At 34.8% G+C, this 17,319-nt stretch overlaps 1 protein-coding gene across 1 annotated transcript in view; it reads left to right on the plus strand.

The window, feature by feature from the left end:
- The window catches only part of LOC128985282 (structural maintenance of chromosomes protein 3), a 96,374-nt gene that overhangs the window by 56,902 nt on the left and 22,153 nt on the right, over positions 1-17,319 (plus strand). The window contains exons 16-22 of the mRNA XM_054404676.1: positions 3,200-3,358; positions 4,009-4,220; positions 5,885-6,047; positions 8,890-9,075; positions 9,413-9,556; positions 14,221-14,436; positions 14,985-15,121. Of these exons, the coding sequence (XP_054260651.1) occupies positions 3,200-3,358; positions 4,009-4,220; positions 5,885-6,047; positions 8,890-9,075; positions 9,413-9,556; positions 14,221-14,436; positions 14,985-15,121 (1,217 nt within the window). The remainder of the gene's footprint in view (positions 1-3,199; positions 3,359-4,008; positions 4,221-5,884; positions 6,048-8,889; positions 9,076-9,412; positions 9,557-14,220; positions 14,437-14,984; positions 15,122-17,319) is intronic.

Below are 17,319 nucleotides of genomic sequence, written 5' to 3' on the forward strand. Positions count from 1 at the left end.
CGTGTGTAACGTCTTTAATGTATTGGCCAAGTTCATAAATGATTTTTCGTACCGTTCGTGTGTTATGTGTTTTTTCAGTGTGTTAAATTGACGACCTTCACGTGAGGAAAATGTTTTAACTTTTTGTGACCTTCACCTGAAGATGCAGTAGTGACAAACTACGCAAGGACCATATTGACAGAGGTAAATTAAACCATTATTATTGTTGCTGTATGGTCCAGAGGCTACCCATCATGAAATTGTTTTGCAGGCTAGGCCTATGGCGAATTTTCTACAAATAAAATTGAAAGATGTAATGTTCAAACAAATGTAATATTAGCCTACTGGAATTTTTTGTTTTAAATGCTTAAGTTATTGAATAATATTTTTTCTACAGTTAACTTAGTTTTTGTCTTTGCAGAGAGTTTGCAGCATTTTGCTGAAACAAATTTCATCCTAGCTAGCTTAAACCCTGCCTAGGCCTAAATAGGTAGTTTAAGTACTTATACCAAATTTTTAAAGTTATATGGTTACTAATTATTAGTACCTCCTACCTTAGGCCTAATAAAAAATTTGGCCTAGACTACTTGTTGGCTGCAGCATTAAATTATTTAGGCCTACACATCACTTGTTATTGTGTGTTTTATTTTTTCTTGCCTTCAATTCCTCCTCACTAACATGATTACCAACCTTACTAACTATCTTAATAAGGTAACTTTAAGAATAATTTCAATTCAAATAAGAAACAGAATTTATAAAAATAAATTTATTTATAAAACAGAAAACTAATATCAAACTACATATTGTATCACAAGTTAAAAACATCAATATGCAATCAGGTATTTTAAAACAATCACTTGGAGAACATTCATGAAAATGATCAAGTCACTCGTCTCTGACAGACTGAAAATATCAAACAAAAACATAGTAGGCCTATTATCTCGAAATAAAATCCCACATTAAACACTTAATTTAAAATTAAAACACATTTCACTGTAGCCCGGTATAGCCTATTTGGCCTTTCATTATAAACTCACATTTTCTAGGTTAAGTTACAATTCAAACTGTAGTTGTCATGTTTCTGCCACCAGATTGAAAATTTCACAATCAAAATCACAAACATAATATGTTTATTTTACTTTCTATAAAACTTCCACTAACAAAATCAATTTTATTTTAAGTTACAAATTCACTTCAAAGTAAAAACATTCAAAACTGACATTGACATAACTTCACTCCAATACTCCAATCCATTGTTTTGTTGTTACGCCAGCTGTCACCATATCTGCTCTCTCTCTCTCTCTCTCTCTCCCACTCTCTCTCTCTCTCTCTCTCTCTCTCTCTCTCTCTCTCTCTCTCTCTCTCTCTCTAGTCAGTCTGCTCATTCTGCTTCTGCTTTGTTTTCCCATCAAACAGCTGTTTTGCAGGGCTGACGTTGCCATATTTATCATTACACCATTATGGTGAATGTCGGTAAAATTATCATAAAATTGCTATGCTATAGCTTTTATTTTGTGAAAAAAACTAATAGTTTGACTAATTTTAATCATGTTTATGTAAACTCATTAGAAAATAAATTATACTTATAGTTTGTTTACGCCAATACCACAGTTGTAAAAGTAAAAAAATTATCGTCCATCTGGCAACACTGAGTTTAAAGTGGAACTGATCTTTTCTTTCTGCCAAGACCCAATGAGATTGCGTCATTCAGATGCATCGATGTTCCTTGCAGTAACTTATCGGTTTGTAAAACTAAACACCAATACCGATTAATGTGAAAAAATATTATGCTACAATAGGTTATTTTTATTTGTTGTATTTCTATATTTTGGTATAAAATATTTTGTTATTTCTATATTTTGGTATAAAATATTGTTATGGCAGTTCAAACTAAATCTGATACTATACTTTGTAATATCTTCAAGAATCGTCTGCCATTGTTATACTAGTCACGAGACTCCCTTGTTGACTATCGACTATTGCAATTCGATAGATTCATTCAATGCTTTATTTCAATTTACTGTATCGTTATCGAGACGTATTGTTGACTGTTGTAGGAAAGTGAAAGTCTTAAGTAGTTCTCTTGCTAGCTCTGCCGAATGACGATGGTTGTTTGTTGAACATTTGGTTTACGCTGGTATAACCTATATGAGGTTAGATAGTTGTTTTTTGTAGGAATGGGGATTAAATAAGGCATCAACAAAAAACAAAATATTATTTATTAAATATGGGTGTAGAAAATCGTGAAGTGGCACTATTTATAACTACTCGACTCGAGGTCGAGTATTTGAAAAAACTCGAGTAATTACTCGAAGGTCGAGTACTCGCCCACCCCTAGCATCATCCCCATTAGCCTGTTTATGAGGGAAAGGGTCTCTGACGTAGATTTTTGTGATTAAAACACAACTTTACAGTGTAGGGTTGCTCGATGGTACGCTCCATGATGGCGCAAAGGCATGATTAAAAAACACTCTGTGCATAACTTGACCTCCTGTCTCAACGAATGCCCGCAGGCGACTAAACCAAAGTGCTCCTGAATGATGTGGGACCAATCCATCGAGCCCGACCGGTAGGACCCCTCTCCACCGCTCTGTTGAGTCTATCAATCAATCAAATATTCATTATTCAGAAAGTTTTGATAATACGTCTTGAATAGTGTTATTAAACTAACTTAAACAAAAATTATAAACTAAATAATTATGATCATTCATTACAAAGGTTTTAAATTTTAAAGATTTAGAAATCAGAAAATCTTTAGCTTACATCAGATTAAAACTAGGTACCTGGAATTCAAATCAACATTAAGAGATTACATTCTAAAAATTCATTGATAGAATAAAATGGGTTTCTTGTCAATAAGTCTTTTAGTAAGCTTTTGAAACAGTTTTTTTTTATTTTATTTTAAATTGGTAATTTTTATTTAAAGACATATTAATCCTTATATGAATGTTTTTTGGTGTAGAATTCTAAATTGTGTCTAGAAAGGTTAATTTGAAAGCGTGTGTTATATTTACTTGCGGTGGATAATAAATGAAATTGTTTTGCAAAAATAATTATCTTAAATATACAAACTGTAAACTGTTAACACACACAATTCAGGCAACAGTTAACCGGTCCTGATACTAATTGAATGGAGGGTGTATATCACTGTGTAAACTATTAACATAACTGTTAATATTAAAATGGTTGTATAGTTTACAAAATATTATATTTGTTGCAGGATGCAATTGCTATGGTTAGCAAACTGAACTATGAACCCATGTTCGACAAGGCCATGAGGTATATCTTTGGAAAGACTCTGATTTGCAGGAACCTTGAGATTGCCACAGACATGAGCAAGGAGTACGGTCTTGACTGTATCACCATTGATGGTGATCAGGTAAGATCAGCACACTGTTGGTCATATAGCAATGCTTTATAGTTAAATGGAGTAAAATATATTATTTAGCCCTCCCTTAAGTTACTCAATTTATGCTGTTCATTCGATTGTCACTAGTGATGAGCCGGTTGCAATTTTATTGTTTTGGTTTTGGTTTGATCGATGTTCGTTTTTGGTTTTAATTATACAGTATAAATCACTACCCTCTAATAACTAACAAAATCTACACTAATGATAATTTTTTTTTTAAACAAATGAAATTAGTTATTATTTATTTGTTTATTTATTTATCACTGATTACAACTATTTAGTGTTTTAACACATGTCTTTACCACAGCCAGTAGAAAAGCAGTACTGTATTAGTTTTAGTAATCGTCATTATAGGCCTAGTGTGCATTTTTAAAAATCTAACTATAACTATAATTTAGCACTATTGTGATTATCGCCTGCCATCCAAAGACACTATCATTGTATCCCGTGATTAGGGCAAAATTGAGAAAATCTCCTGCGATGGTGGAGAATTTAAAATGTCTCCTGCCATTGAAAAAAACATCATCATACACATGAGGATGTAAAAAAGATAAATTTGTTCTTAGATTGTTATTAACCATTCTTAAGAAAGGATGTAAATAAATTTTAAAAATTCACAGGTGTCATCCAAAGGAACACTCACTGGTGGGTATTTTAAGAATATGAGGTCAAAACTGGAAATCCAGAAACAAAGAACAGAACTAATGGCCCAGATTAAGGATTCTGAGGATAAACTTGCTGAGTTGAGGACTCAGCTCAAGGAGACTGAAGACAAGATCAACCAAGTTGTATCTGAAATGCAACGCACAGAAACCAAGAACAGCAAAGCCAAGTAAGTTCATCTGAGCATGCTGTTGTGACTGACTTTGGTTGACAACTTGTGGTTTATTGAGTTTTTTCTTGTAATTTAATTTGAAAACTAGCTGGCCCGACAGACGTCGTCCTGTCCTAATGTGGTTTTATGTCAAATGCTCGTTCATTTTCAAGATGAGCTCGTTCGCATGGCTCAATCACGTCCTGGTTGAAGTTCGTTCGCTACATTCACTCACCTTTAGGTTGGAGTTCGTTCGATGCGCCCACTGCCTTCAGGTTAGCTCGTTCGCCACGCTAACTCGCCTCCTGATTGAAGTTTGTTCGCTACGCTCACTCACCTTTGGGTTAGAGCTCGTTCGCTGCGCTCACTTGCCTTCAGTTACATTTTACAACAAATATTTGTAAAAAACAAATGGAATAGAAACCTATTTGATAGCTCTCATTTGTTATGCATAGATTTGTTTTTAAAAATTAGGTTATCATTACAACAGCTGTTTCCTTAATTTAATTTAATCAAGAAATTACAAACATGGCATGGTAAACAAAATAATACATTCTTCCATAAGATTAACATGTAAACTGCAAAGGGCCATAGGACGCTTAACTTAAGGGTTTTTGAAAGGGAAACAAAAAGTTTGTAAACGCTGTAACTAACACAACTTTCTTTTATATATTAAGATTTGTCTTTACATTGTATTTTTTTTATATTAAAATCTTTAGGATATTGTTTAAAAAATTTTAAACGGAGCAAACCCTCTCAGTTTTGTCTACTTATTGTCTATAAATGTAATTAATTATAACCCTAATTTCCACCAATACGTTTTCTCAAATTATAATTTAATGTGTTATAATATTAAGATGATAATTATTTAGTGGGAAAAAGTTGTCTAAGTATACAGCTGCTCGACTTGGCGAGTTTAGTGTAGAGTTTAAGAGTGATATGAGGATTACATGTGAGTGTGACTGCTTGGGTATTCTTTTGTGTGAATATCTTAAATCCTTGAATGATTGATCGGAATATATACATACTGTAAATAATAAAGGCTCGGTGATGAAAGTGGTACTATTATTTGAATTCAAAAGACAGCAAAATTATGCATTGTAAAATTCACAAGTCCTGTCTAAAAACATTTGGGGGCTAATTAAAAGGACTCTACACACATTTGAAGTAGAGGTGGGTTGTTTGGTCAAAACCTGTTTGATTCGAACAGGTCATCCAAGTGAACGAGTGACCCAGATCACACCCTCCAAAAAGCCCGTTCGGGTACTCCATTTTGTTAACTTTTTCTTTCGCTCTAAGACCGACCGTAGATACGAAGGTAAGAGGTGACTGGTGACGTACTGACTGGTTCCAGTGGTCTGGTCTGGTGACTGGAACTAGAGTGAAACTGGTAGGGGCCTGAAGTGAAGAACTGACTGACCCGATAGTAGAGTATTCGCTTAGGCATAACTAGGATGACCCTATGGGGAGGAGTTACATCAGGGGGTCCGGGTGCCCTCTTTAGGCTATTTAGAGACATATAAAAGAGATTTTTTAAATTTCAATATAACAAATAATTTGAGATTTTAAATTTAGGTTGATTAACACATTTAAAGAATATATTTTTAATGTGTCGGTTTTGGTTTATGAAAACAACCTTGGTTATTAAAATGATTTATGCAGTGTGTTGTCGTATCCCACAGGGCAAACTTTGACAAACTGAAAGCTGACATAAGGCTGATGAAGGAGGAGTTGTCTGGTATAGAGAGGTACCGCACACCCAAGGAGAGATCACTGGCTCAATGTTCCTCTAACCTGGAGGCTATGCAGACCACTAGGTCTGGGCTGGAGTCTGAACTCCACCAGGTAACACATTGTCAATAATTATAACTAAATTAAAACTGGCTAAAAAGCCTAAGAAATAAGTCATTTAACACGTTGAGTGCGAGGGGTGGGAATGCTCATCCTGCCGTACCGGCACCACTGGCAAGGGACGGGAAATGTTGTCCTCCTCCCATTACAACATCTTTACTTCAGCGTGAGCTCAGTATCACATGGGGAACGCCTTGTCCAATTGCCGCTTATTGTGCCAGTTTTATACTTCAATCCCGTATAGTTCGTTTTCAGATATGACTATTTCATCGGTGGAAGGGACTGTTCCAAATTTAGTGTAGTGTGAGGTTTTTGGCTTGGATTTAGTGAAATGGAATAGAATAATGATAATAATTACTGTAGTGAAGTATTATGGACGGAACCTAACCGCAAAATTGTGCTTGACAATGATATGTTTTTCAATTGTTTTGGTTAAAAACAAATAATAGTTTTAGTGTGTTGTTTTGTTGAATGAAATAAAGAAGATGGTTTTTGTTAACATTTATTTTGTCATTTTTTAATGTTTGATATTGAGTAATTGTCCGTGATATCAAAATAATTGAATCACGCATATTCACGATATCATCCGGAGCTGATGTAATGCCAAAGGGGAGGACCTTGAACTTAAATCGTGACCAATGTGTCAAAATAGCAAAGAGATCTTGTGATGTTTCTTCCAAAGGTATTTGCCAAAACCCGTGATTGGTGTCTAGCTTAGAAAACACAGTAGCTCCTTTGATCTGTGCTATTGTGTATTCTATCCCTGGAATTGGATGTAACTGGCGCCAAACACTTTGGTTTAGTTTCAAAAGATCAACACATATCCAAACGTTACCGCTGTCTATCTTTGGTACGACGGCCATAGGGGAACACCAAGGTGTAGCATGACCTACTGGAGTTATTACCTCCATATTTACCATTCTTTCGATCTCTTCCTTGGTTTTTGACCATAATGGTAGAGGTATTTGTCCAGGCACTGTAATTGAGAATGGCTTTGCTCCCATTTTAACTCAATTTCATAAGGTTCCTTAATTTTACCTAAAGCACTGAAAAGAGCTGGATATTTTTCGTACCAGTTGGTTGAAGTCGAATACACACTTTGGACAACTTGTAGAAGGTTAAGTTTTTCAATGGCTGGTTTACCTAGGAGGGGTGTTTTACATTTTTCCGCTACATAAAAACGCTCAAAACAAGACTTGTTCTTATAGTCCAACCTTACATTTACCATCCCGCGTATAGCTAGCTCAGTCCCATCCCGACCTGAGAGTCTTTTACAGGTATGTTGCTATGGAACTTTTTTGTTTTAGCTTGCAACTCTGAAACGTCTGCTCCGGTATCGATTTTAAACTTGATAATGTCAGCATCATTAAATCTGATTCAATTTCCCAAGATTCGGGGTTTAGAACTGCATTTAACCTTTTGCTTTGAATAAAATTTAGCGAAGTGACCGTTAGCTTTACAGTAGTAGTTACACCGAACATTTTTGGCAGGACACAAGCCTCAGCAATGGGACAGCGTATTTCCACACCATTTACATAGAGGAAACCAAGGATTGGATTTTCCAGGATTAAAAACAGTTTTCTTACAAAATGGCTTTTTGGAAGTGGCGTTAATTTTACTTGATCAACGGAAGAAATGCCTCTGAACTGCAAAGAGCATCAACTGCAGTTTATGATTTTAGTGAGCTTTGTAACTGTAAGCGATCAATAAGGTTTTGATAATTCATTCCAACGATAAGTTGCATGAGAATCATTTTATCCTTTAAATCTCCCCAGTTGCATCATTTTGCAAGAGTATGTAAGTCTGTGATGAAGTTTTCAGCAGACTCTGAAGATCCTTGTTTTCGTCTAAGAAATTTAGCACGCTGATAAATTATGTTTGTTTTGGGAACGAAATGGTTTTTGAATTTTCCCAAAATCAAGTCATAATTTTCTAACTCATGAGGGCTTAGATTAAATTAATCAAATATTTCCTCAGCCTTATTCCCCGTACAGTAGCAAAGAATATCAACTTGCCTTTTCCCAGGTGCTTTATGTAGATTGCTGACTGACCTGTACCTTTCAAAGTGTTTCTTTCTTGCACTCCAATCATAGGGGTTGAAGTCAAAATTGTCTGGAGGCTTGACATGGATTTGATTTGTTAGAAGTCTGTTCTCTTCAATTTCCTGTTGGATCTGTAGGTTTACATCACGCTGCGCCATGTATCACGACCGTCAATAGTTGTCGTGACAATAATATTATCAGGAAAGAACTATATTAAATAAGACTTTATTTAAACATGTCTTTTGTAAGAAGTCAAAAACAATAACCAATAATTGTTTACATCTCATAATAATATCCTAAATAAAACATATGTTTTATTTGCAGTCTTTATTAAAACAATAAGGAACATGTCGGCTTTAGTCACTAACGAGACTACAAGATCGCGTCACTAATCCTTCACTCATATTATTTGGGATTAAAAATATGCGCATAAGTGGCATCACCATCTTAAATAATTGATCATTTGTAATTAATAATACTGAGGGCCTGCTGTTTAGTGCTGCTATCTGTTAAGTTCTTGTAAAACTACGTCTAGAACGACTGAAACGCAGTAGATGCTATAATATGCCTCTCCTATTGGATAAAACTAAATTTAAACATTTTCGCGCACTCATCCACGCAGCGCATTGGCTGCTCCTGCCACCGGCTGTGGCCGGGCACCGGACAACCGAAGCGAACGTTTTAACCAGTAACCTAACAATAACCATTCATGCCAATTAGTGGTTTTCTTTATAACGTGAAAATACATGTTATAAAATATTGTAGGCCTACATCTAAGTATAATGCTGTTTTAGGATCTACTGGCACAATTATCAGTTGTTGACCAACTAGAAATGGACAAACTAAATGATGACATTCGACGTCTGACTCAAGAGAACAAATCTGCGTTTGCCACAAGAATGAAACTTGAGGCTGAGAAAAACAAACTCGAAAACTTGCTTACCAACAACCTTATTCGGCGTAGAGATGAACTTATTCAGGTCAGTGATTAAGATGATTTCAATTCATCTCAAAAGTTAAGTATGACGCTACACCTGTTTTAAACATACTGTGATAAGCTACATTTGAATTCAATGACTGTTTAGCATTTATGACTTTAATGTACTAAGATAAGAAGAAATGAGTAAATCGACCCCATGTCTTGTCTTTGTATTACTGTTTGGCGTTTAATCTCTTTTATTTACTTCTATATTTTTAAACTCTTTCCTTAAACAACCCTATCCTCCCTGGTGTCCAAAAGTTCACAATATTTAGTATCAGACTTTTAAACTTGTTGCTATACCATCAATTTCAGGATAAATTGTTTTTGGTTGTCAGGCTTTGCAAGAAATTTCTGTAGAAGAACGGAAGCGAACGTTGGATAATAGCAAGTCAGAGTTGGCTGGCATTGAGAAAAGAATTGAACAGGTTAACAAGGACTTCAAAGCCATGGAGAAAAAAGTCCAGGAAGCAGTTAAGAGAGTGAGTTGTGATATATTTACTTTAATCATTGTATTAACATTTGTTTCATAACCTGCAGAAAAATAAAAATAATAATTTAAAGATCCAATCAATCTCTGTTTATACAAATTAAGGAGAACCTCTTTCCGTCTGTCCTTATGTGATACCAAAGGGTTTTTCGACTTGCCTATCATAGCTAGTTTCATTTTCATATTTGCCGTGGCATTAATGCATGCAAAATTGTTACTCTTTCTTTGCTCCGTTTATAACCGGGCGCTGCCGCTTCGGCCTTTGATGCAAGTGTTTTTGTCGGTAGACATTTGTAATTGAGACCAGTCTCATCACAGTTGAATATCTGGTCGCCTGATAGGCCTTCCTTATAATATTGCATGTAGCCTAGCCCTAAACGATTGAACGTCTTCACAGTTCACGGAAAGCTTTCCGCCACAGATATTCAGCTGCAGAATTCCATGTCTTTTTTTCCATCTATGAAGCCAACCTACACTAGCTGTGAAATCAGGTTCACCTTCGTTAAGTTCATTTCAAAATGTCAATGCTTTTTGTTGTAAAATTGGTCCTGATATCGGTACCACTTCATCTCTATGTTGAGTGAACCACATATACAGAGCTTCGTTTACCTTTTCATAAGGTGTGTTACCTTATCATAACCTAATCACACTTATTCATCGCCTTGCGAGTTTCCAAAGCAGTTGCTGTGACTCGCTGAGAACACCTTTTTCAATGTCAATATGATTCCTTTTCCAGTCTCCTACCGTTGTTATTCCCAAGTTATAATCTTGTGCCACTTTTAATAACGTTTCACCATTGTCTAACCAATTGCCGGAACCAACATTTGACGTAAAGTACCAACCCATCACTTATATATACATATATATGGGGTCTGCGGTGCACCGAAAAAGTCGGTACGGTACGGTACAAGCTTAATTACCGTCATCGGTTCGGTACAGCATTTTACACGGTACAAATTCGGTTCGGTACAGCTTATTATAATAATAAATTACTTTCAGCTTACTATCGTAGTCAGCAGTTGGTTCCGAGCACATAAAAGTCCTATCGGATGTTTGTTTACGATCTTCATAATTTATTACTAGGGTGATGATGCAATAAAAAACCCATTAGCAGTCCCAAATCCATTAACATTTTATCACGACAATAATTGTTGTATTCAAGTACTTCCAAGAACTGTTGAGTTTTATCACTTTTATTTCTTTGACTTTCCCCAATTCTGTTTTATCATAAAAATAATAGTTGTATGATGACTGTTAAATGTTATCTCTAACTCAGTCAGTATTTTTGTGAATATTCAATTTGCCTAAACTGCCATAAAACTGTTTATGGCTACATATTAGCTTGTAACTAATCTACAATCTTATGTTATAAGTTAAAATATTTGTTATAGATATTTTATCTTTCTATTGACGAAACCACAAGCATAGTTGTTGTTGTTTGCATATTTTTTTCGTTATGCAAGCCTACTCGGTCTCAAATTATGTAATTGCATGTTCTGTATCTTGTCTTATATTGTTAGATGTGGCTGTTTAAGGCTTAAATGTTTTTTAGTTTCCTGTATTTTTTATTGTGTTGAAGGTACTTTATGCAATCTAAATCTTATGAACTAGATAGTGATTTGCTACCCTCATTGTAACCTAATCAATTTATATATAGGCCCTCCTAAATAATTAGGTCTAGGCCTGGGTCTTTTGATTCTTTGGAAGAGCTTTAAAATATACTAAGAAAATTGGATTGAGTCTGAGATAAACTAATGATTGATATGATTGATATTGTGGATGTTAACTTTGTAAATGAAAAGACAATAATCTTACTATGTGATAATCCAAATTTTAGTTTCAGAAAAAAACTTTGCAAGAGTTGTATCTATCTTATAACTAGTTTTGAAGCTAATAAAAAAAATATGCTCTTTGCCATTACTTCATCATAACCTCCAGTTTTTCATTGTCGTCTGCTGTGAACAGCTGGCAAAACTACACTGTCTTCGTACTGAATGCTTTTATATGTTTTTAAAAATTAAAAAAACAACTAGACATTGTGTTGGTTGGAAATAATTTACCAGTTGTGTGAAATTATCTTGTCAATAAATGTTTCAAACATGTTTATTCCTAAAAACTCTTATCCTATTTTAAACCACTTTATCATGGCTATTCAAAGTATCTCAGAGTAAAATAGGTAAAGCCTTTATTTTTTTATGTTATTTTATTTTTTATTTTTATTTCTCAACGGCATAGCCACTTTACAATGAAAAAAAAACATTCACAACTTGAAATTACAGGAAACAAAATAGTAAAAGTTGTACAAGTAGTGAACAATAACAATAGTAGAAACAATATCAATAGTAACAAAAATATTAACAATACAAATATTTACAATTTATAAATAGAAAGTTGGATGACAACAAGTAGTGCATGAGTGAGATCAAAGAAGAGTGTGAAGTTATTTTACAATAAATATCAACATTGACAAAAATGCAGGAACAAACATAAATATCAGTTTTACAAATTTTACATACATCAGAGACAAGATGAACAAATGCTGGTGAAAATCTGTGTCTGGAAGTAGGCCTAGTTTACACTCGTACAGGTTCAAGGAGTGAAGATTTCCGTAGCACATCTTCTATGAGAAATTGTGCCACAGAACAGGTCACAGTCCGGAGCAACATCCCTTTATCTTAACTGTGATTTTTCTTGACACAATCCTCGTAGTAGTTAAAGGTTTTGTTTCAATAATGTGTGGTACAGTAATTGTTGTTAGAAAACCATGAATGTAGGATACTATCCATTTTCATAGTAATGTCAATGTATTAAAGTTAAAAATAATGGTTTAAATACAGTTCTGAGAAGAAAACCGCAAAAATACGGGTAGCCGCGTACCGTACCGATTTTTTACCGAGAACCGAGGTACAAGATATTGTACCGTACCGACCTTAAATTTTCTGTACCGCAGACCCCTAATATATATACTAGCTGTACCCGCGGGCTTTGCCCCGTTTAACTTCATAAGTGAGCTCGTTCGCATGGCTCAATCACGTCCTGGTTGAACCCGCGGGCTTTGCCCCGTTTAACTTCATAAGTGAGCTAGTTCGCATGGCTCAATCACATCCTGGTTGAAGTTCGTTCGCTACGCTCACTCACTTTCATAAGAACATTCAATAAAATATTTTACTGGTGTTTGTGTTATGTGTAGAAAAAATTTTAATTCATCACACACAAAATTGTTATAAAATGGAGTACTAAAGAAACTTTTTACAAAAAAATATTTATAAAAGTTACTGAAAACTTTTGAGTATAAAAAGGCTTTAAACTTAAAATAAAAACTTGGAACAGGTAAATTACCATAAAATTACAATAAACTATAGTATGATAGGAAATTATTGTGTTCTTGTTTGATTTGTAACAATATATCAGTTTTCTGGTACTGGTAGAAATAACATGAATAGTTTTTCTTGATATATTATATAATATGCCCCTTCAGGATGCTAGTTCTAGCTCCTTAATGTTTTACACATTACTTCAAGGTCGTTGAGGGTTGCGGCATTATCACATGGATAAAAATCCATTAGTGATTGACAGGATTTGAACCCGGGACCTCGGGCACCGAACCAAGCGCTCTACCACTAGACTAGTTCTTCCCAGTACCATGAATAGTAATAACAAGAAATATTTTAAGAACTGATCTAAAAAAATACTATAAAAGTTACCGCACACTATTATGTAAAAAATGGCTTTAGATATAAAAGCAAAACTTGGATATGATACAAATAACCATAAAATTACAATAGAATAGAATATAATTAATTAAGTAGAAAATTATTCAACACGTTTAACATTCACGTTCACATTTACTAGCCTACAATTTTCTCTTTGGATTTGCAGCAAATTTCATCTAGAGACATAAACTAACAGACCATACTTTTTTCAAATTCAAATTATTGTTATTTATGATATAGTATTTATGATATTTTAAAGTAAAACACAGTCCAAAAATATTAAAAATAAAAACTAAATCAAGTTTATTAAAAACTACAATTTGACTTCCGGGGTCCCTCACTCACGGTCGAACAAACCGGCATCCCACTAACTCTGTCACTCACACACGGTCAAACTGCCCAGTCCTTTACGTGAACATACAATACACTAAATCTAGGAAAAGGGCGAGTGTGGTAAATGATTCATGTTGTTCCTACAAAGATATGTGAGAGGTAAAGTGGCGGAGAATACTGCCGAGGCCCGTTAAATACAAGTTTTACTAAAATTATTACCAACAATACCAACCCAGTCTTTTAGACCAGCTTGTGAGTCCTCCCGGGTTAACCATGGTTTTCAGTCATCCGTGGTCTCACTCCCCCCATTACACCTGATAATCGAGGTTCTACTACATACATTAGTGTATCACCAAAATAATATATTGTATACATTTTTCACTACTTATATAACAAATGTTGTTATTTTGTTTAAACATGACTTTTAAAGTATGCTAAAACTTTTCTAAAAACAGTACAAGACGAGATTTCAAAGAATTTATTTTTATCTAACATCATAGTGACAAATGATAAAATTCTCAAACTTAAGTTGTTCTAGGCCAATTATGAGAAAAGCTCCTTATTTTGAAATGTCCTTATATTTTAATAAAACAATTAAATTGGTTTTCAGCAAAAAGCTGAGCAAGAGGAACTAGAAAGATTTCGAATAAGAGAAAAAGAAGCACAAGAAAAACTAGATGCAGATTCAAAAGACTTAACAAAAGTTGCTGCAAAACAGCAAATTTTGCGACAGAAAATTGATGAATGTACAACAAAGATTGCTGAGCTGGGTTCAATGCCTCAACCTGAAATGGTCAACAAGTACATGGCCTACACCTCCAAAAATGTGGGTTTTCCATTTGTCTGAGTTAGCTATTTAAGTTTAGGTGTTTCATAAACAAAAATGCTCATAATAAACCAATCAAACTACTTCATCATGTGGAAATATGCATTCTAATTTACATAAAGTTCAGTAGTGTAGTCGTAAATTCTGTTTAGGAACGCTCGCTAAAGTCGAGGAAAAATACTGTTACCAATATAGTGTATAAGTTGTTTGGAAAAGCAGAGAGCCGTACCTACGTGTTCTCTTCCCACTACATCACTGATAAAGTTAAAAAGTATATGTAATGAAAGACTGCATTTGCTCTTAATTACAATTAATTTTTTAATAGCTTACATTCCATTTTCTATAAAACGATCAGTAAAAGATTTCCGGGTGTAGATGCATGGGATGCAAAAAGTTATTGCACTGGGATCCGTCAGAATTGAATGATATTGAAAAGATCATTATATTTTTATGTCTGTTTGTTCACTACCGCTTTAATATTTTAGATTTTATAACATATAGGTTTATTCATTGATATGGCCATGATTATTGTATTTATGTTTATATAGCTGTTTAAAGAGTTGGAAAAAGCAAACAGTCATCTTAAGAAGTACAGCCATGTCAACAAAAAGGCTTTAGATCAATTCATGAGTTTCTCAGACCAGAAAGAGAAATTAATGAAAAGGAAAGAAGAACTTGATAGAGGGTAAGTGTAATTGTAGTTCTGTGTCTGTGTGGTACTAATGGTTACTAGCTGGTTAGGAATGAACTATTTTCTAATTCAAGTATCTATATATTTAATTACATAAGGGGATTCTTTGCGTCAAAATTGTGGGTGACTGGTAAGTCATAAAGTGACGGATGAGGACTCAAATTATATGTCTCTTTTCCGTGACGACTGAAAAATTGTGGAATTTCCAAAATTTTAACACAAAATTAGATATAATGTCAAATGTTTCCCATAAGAATAGCATCGGAAGCCATACACAGCTGATTTTCGTTAATTTTAATATAGACGATCGCGCTATATCTCCAAGCCAGATTACATGCCTCCAATACACGCAGTTGGTTTACTTCTTAGCCAGTTAACTGCAATGTAATGTATATAATATTTACTTATGAAAAACTCACATCAAAACTTTGGACGTCTAAGGGGTGTAGCCCGAGAGGTACTATATTAAAACCAGGTTTAACGTTGCCTATAATTGAGATTTTTTGAAAACCAAACAAAAGTTGTTGTGTCATCTATCATTTCTGATGGAAAGGAAATTCGTGATTGGCTTTGACAACTAATTTCCTTTTAATAAAGGAAACTGAGAAATGGAACCCTAAAACCATAAAATATTACTCAATGTCATTGTGGTTAATAAAACTGTTAATTTTGTATGGTACTTATTTACTTCCCTAAAGTTTCATCACAATCGGATGGTCGTTTAGTAACGTAAGAATTAAAATTGTAATTCTTGGACCGCAACTTATCAGCTGGTAACAACCAATTTAAATGTTGAGTTGGCAGATGTTTCCACCAGAAACTCATACATTTTTTCCCTAACCTAAGGTGAACGATTTGATTTGCTAATGAAAAAGAGTAATTTAAAATGCTGCATAACTACTTTCAACCTAGCCTTTTTATTCATTTATTTTATTTGTTTAACACAGTAAACCTTCGATAGTTCGACACTCCGTGTAGTTCGACACAGGCTGAGGTTACCCGTCTAACAACATTAGCGATCGATATTTTGTTTTGGCGCGTACGCCGGTCGATGACCGGGACCCCCCCCCCCCCAATTCCGCCTCCACCGCACACTGTAGTGTCAATGTCAATGTCAAATCAGTTTGCTGGAGTCGCAACCGGTTATTATTGTACACGCAATTATTTCGTGAACCTTATCAGTTTGAATTCTTTGAAAAGACGTAGTTTATTAAGTTTGTTTTTTTTAGTTTAGTTTAATTGCACTGTTTTGTTTTGTGTGTTTGAAGATGTCGGACAAAAAGAAAAGAAAAGGGGTTTTGTTTTGATGGACATGAAGTTAGACCCACTCAAACGAATCGATAACGGAGAAAGTGTGAACAAAGTGGCGAGTGAATTAAATGTTGGTCGGTTGACAGTGATTGGATGGAAGAAGACAAGGACTGAAATCGAGTCGTGGTGTTTGAAAAGACTTTGTACGGAATTGATTGTGGAAAGGAAAAGTATGAAAACTTAGGTGAAGCGCTGATTCAGTGGTTTAGGATTCAACGGGATAAAGGAACGCCGATGACAGGACCACTTCTTCAGGAAAAAGCAATGCAGTTTTACAATGAATTCAAAGGGGAAGGAGAGCCTGATTTGACTGCAAGCAGCAGCTGGTTAGACAGGTGGAAACACAGGTATGGTGTCAAACAACTTAGCGTTTGTGGGGAAAGGTTGTCAGCAAACCCAAATAGCGAATGTGAATTTAAAGTCAAATTTCAAGCTTTGATTGAAGAAGAGGGTCTGACTGGGGAGCAAATATATAATTGCGATGAAACAGGCCTACATTTTAGAATGCTACCAACTAAAAGCCTTGTACTCAAAACAGAAAAAGCTGCTGCTGGTTACAAAAAAAGTAAAGAAAGAGTAACCATTTTAGCTTGCAGCAACGCAACTGGAACCCACAAACTAAAATTGGCTCTTATAGGTAAAGCAAAAAAGCCTAGAGCCTTCAAAAACCTAAAAATGAAAGGTGACAGTTTTGATCTCCCTGTTTGGTACAGGCATCAATCCAATGCATGGATGTCTGAGTATATTTTTAATGAGTCATTTAAGCAGTTCGTACGAGACGTTGAGAAACATTTAAAATCCAAGAATCTTCCAAGAAAGGCAATTCTAATTCTTGACAACGCAACGACCCCCCCAAGTGTAGAGGTAATTCAGGATGAAGG

This window comes from Macrosteles quadrilineatus, unplaced genomic scaffold (genome assembly GCF_028750875.1).
Source record: "Macrosteles quadrilineatus isolate MER2022 unplaced genomic scaffold, UCM_ALF_1.0 Scaffold_1__1_contigs__length_201487025, whole genome shotgun sequence".
Taxonomy (NCBI): Eukaryota; Metazoa; Arthropoda; class Insecta; order Hemiptera; family Cicadellidae; genus Macrosteles; species Macrosteles quadrilineatus.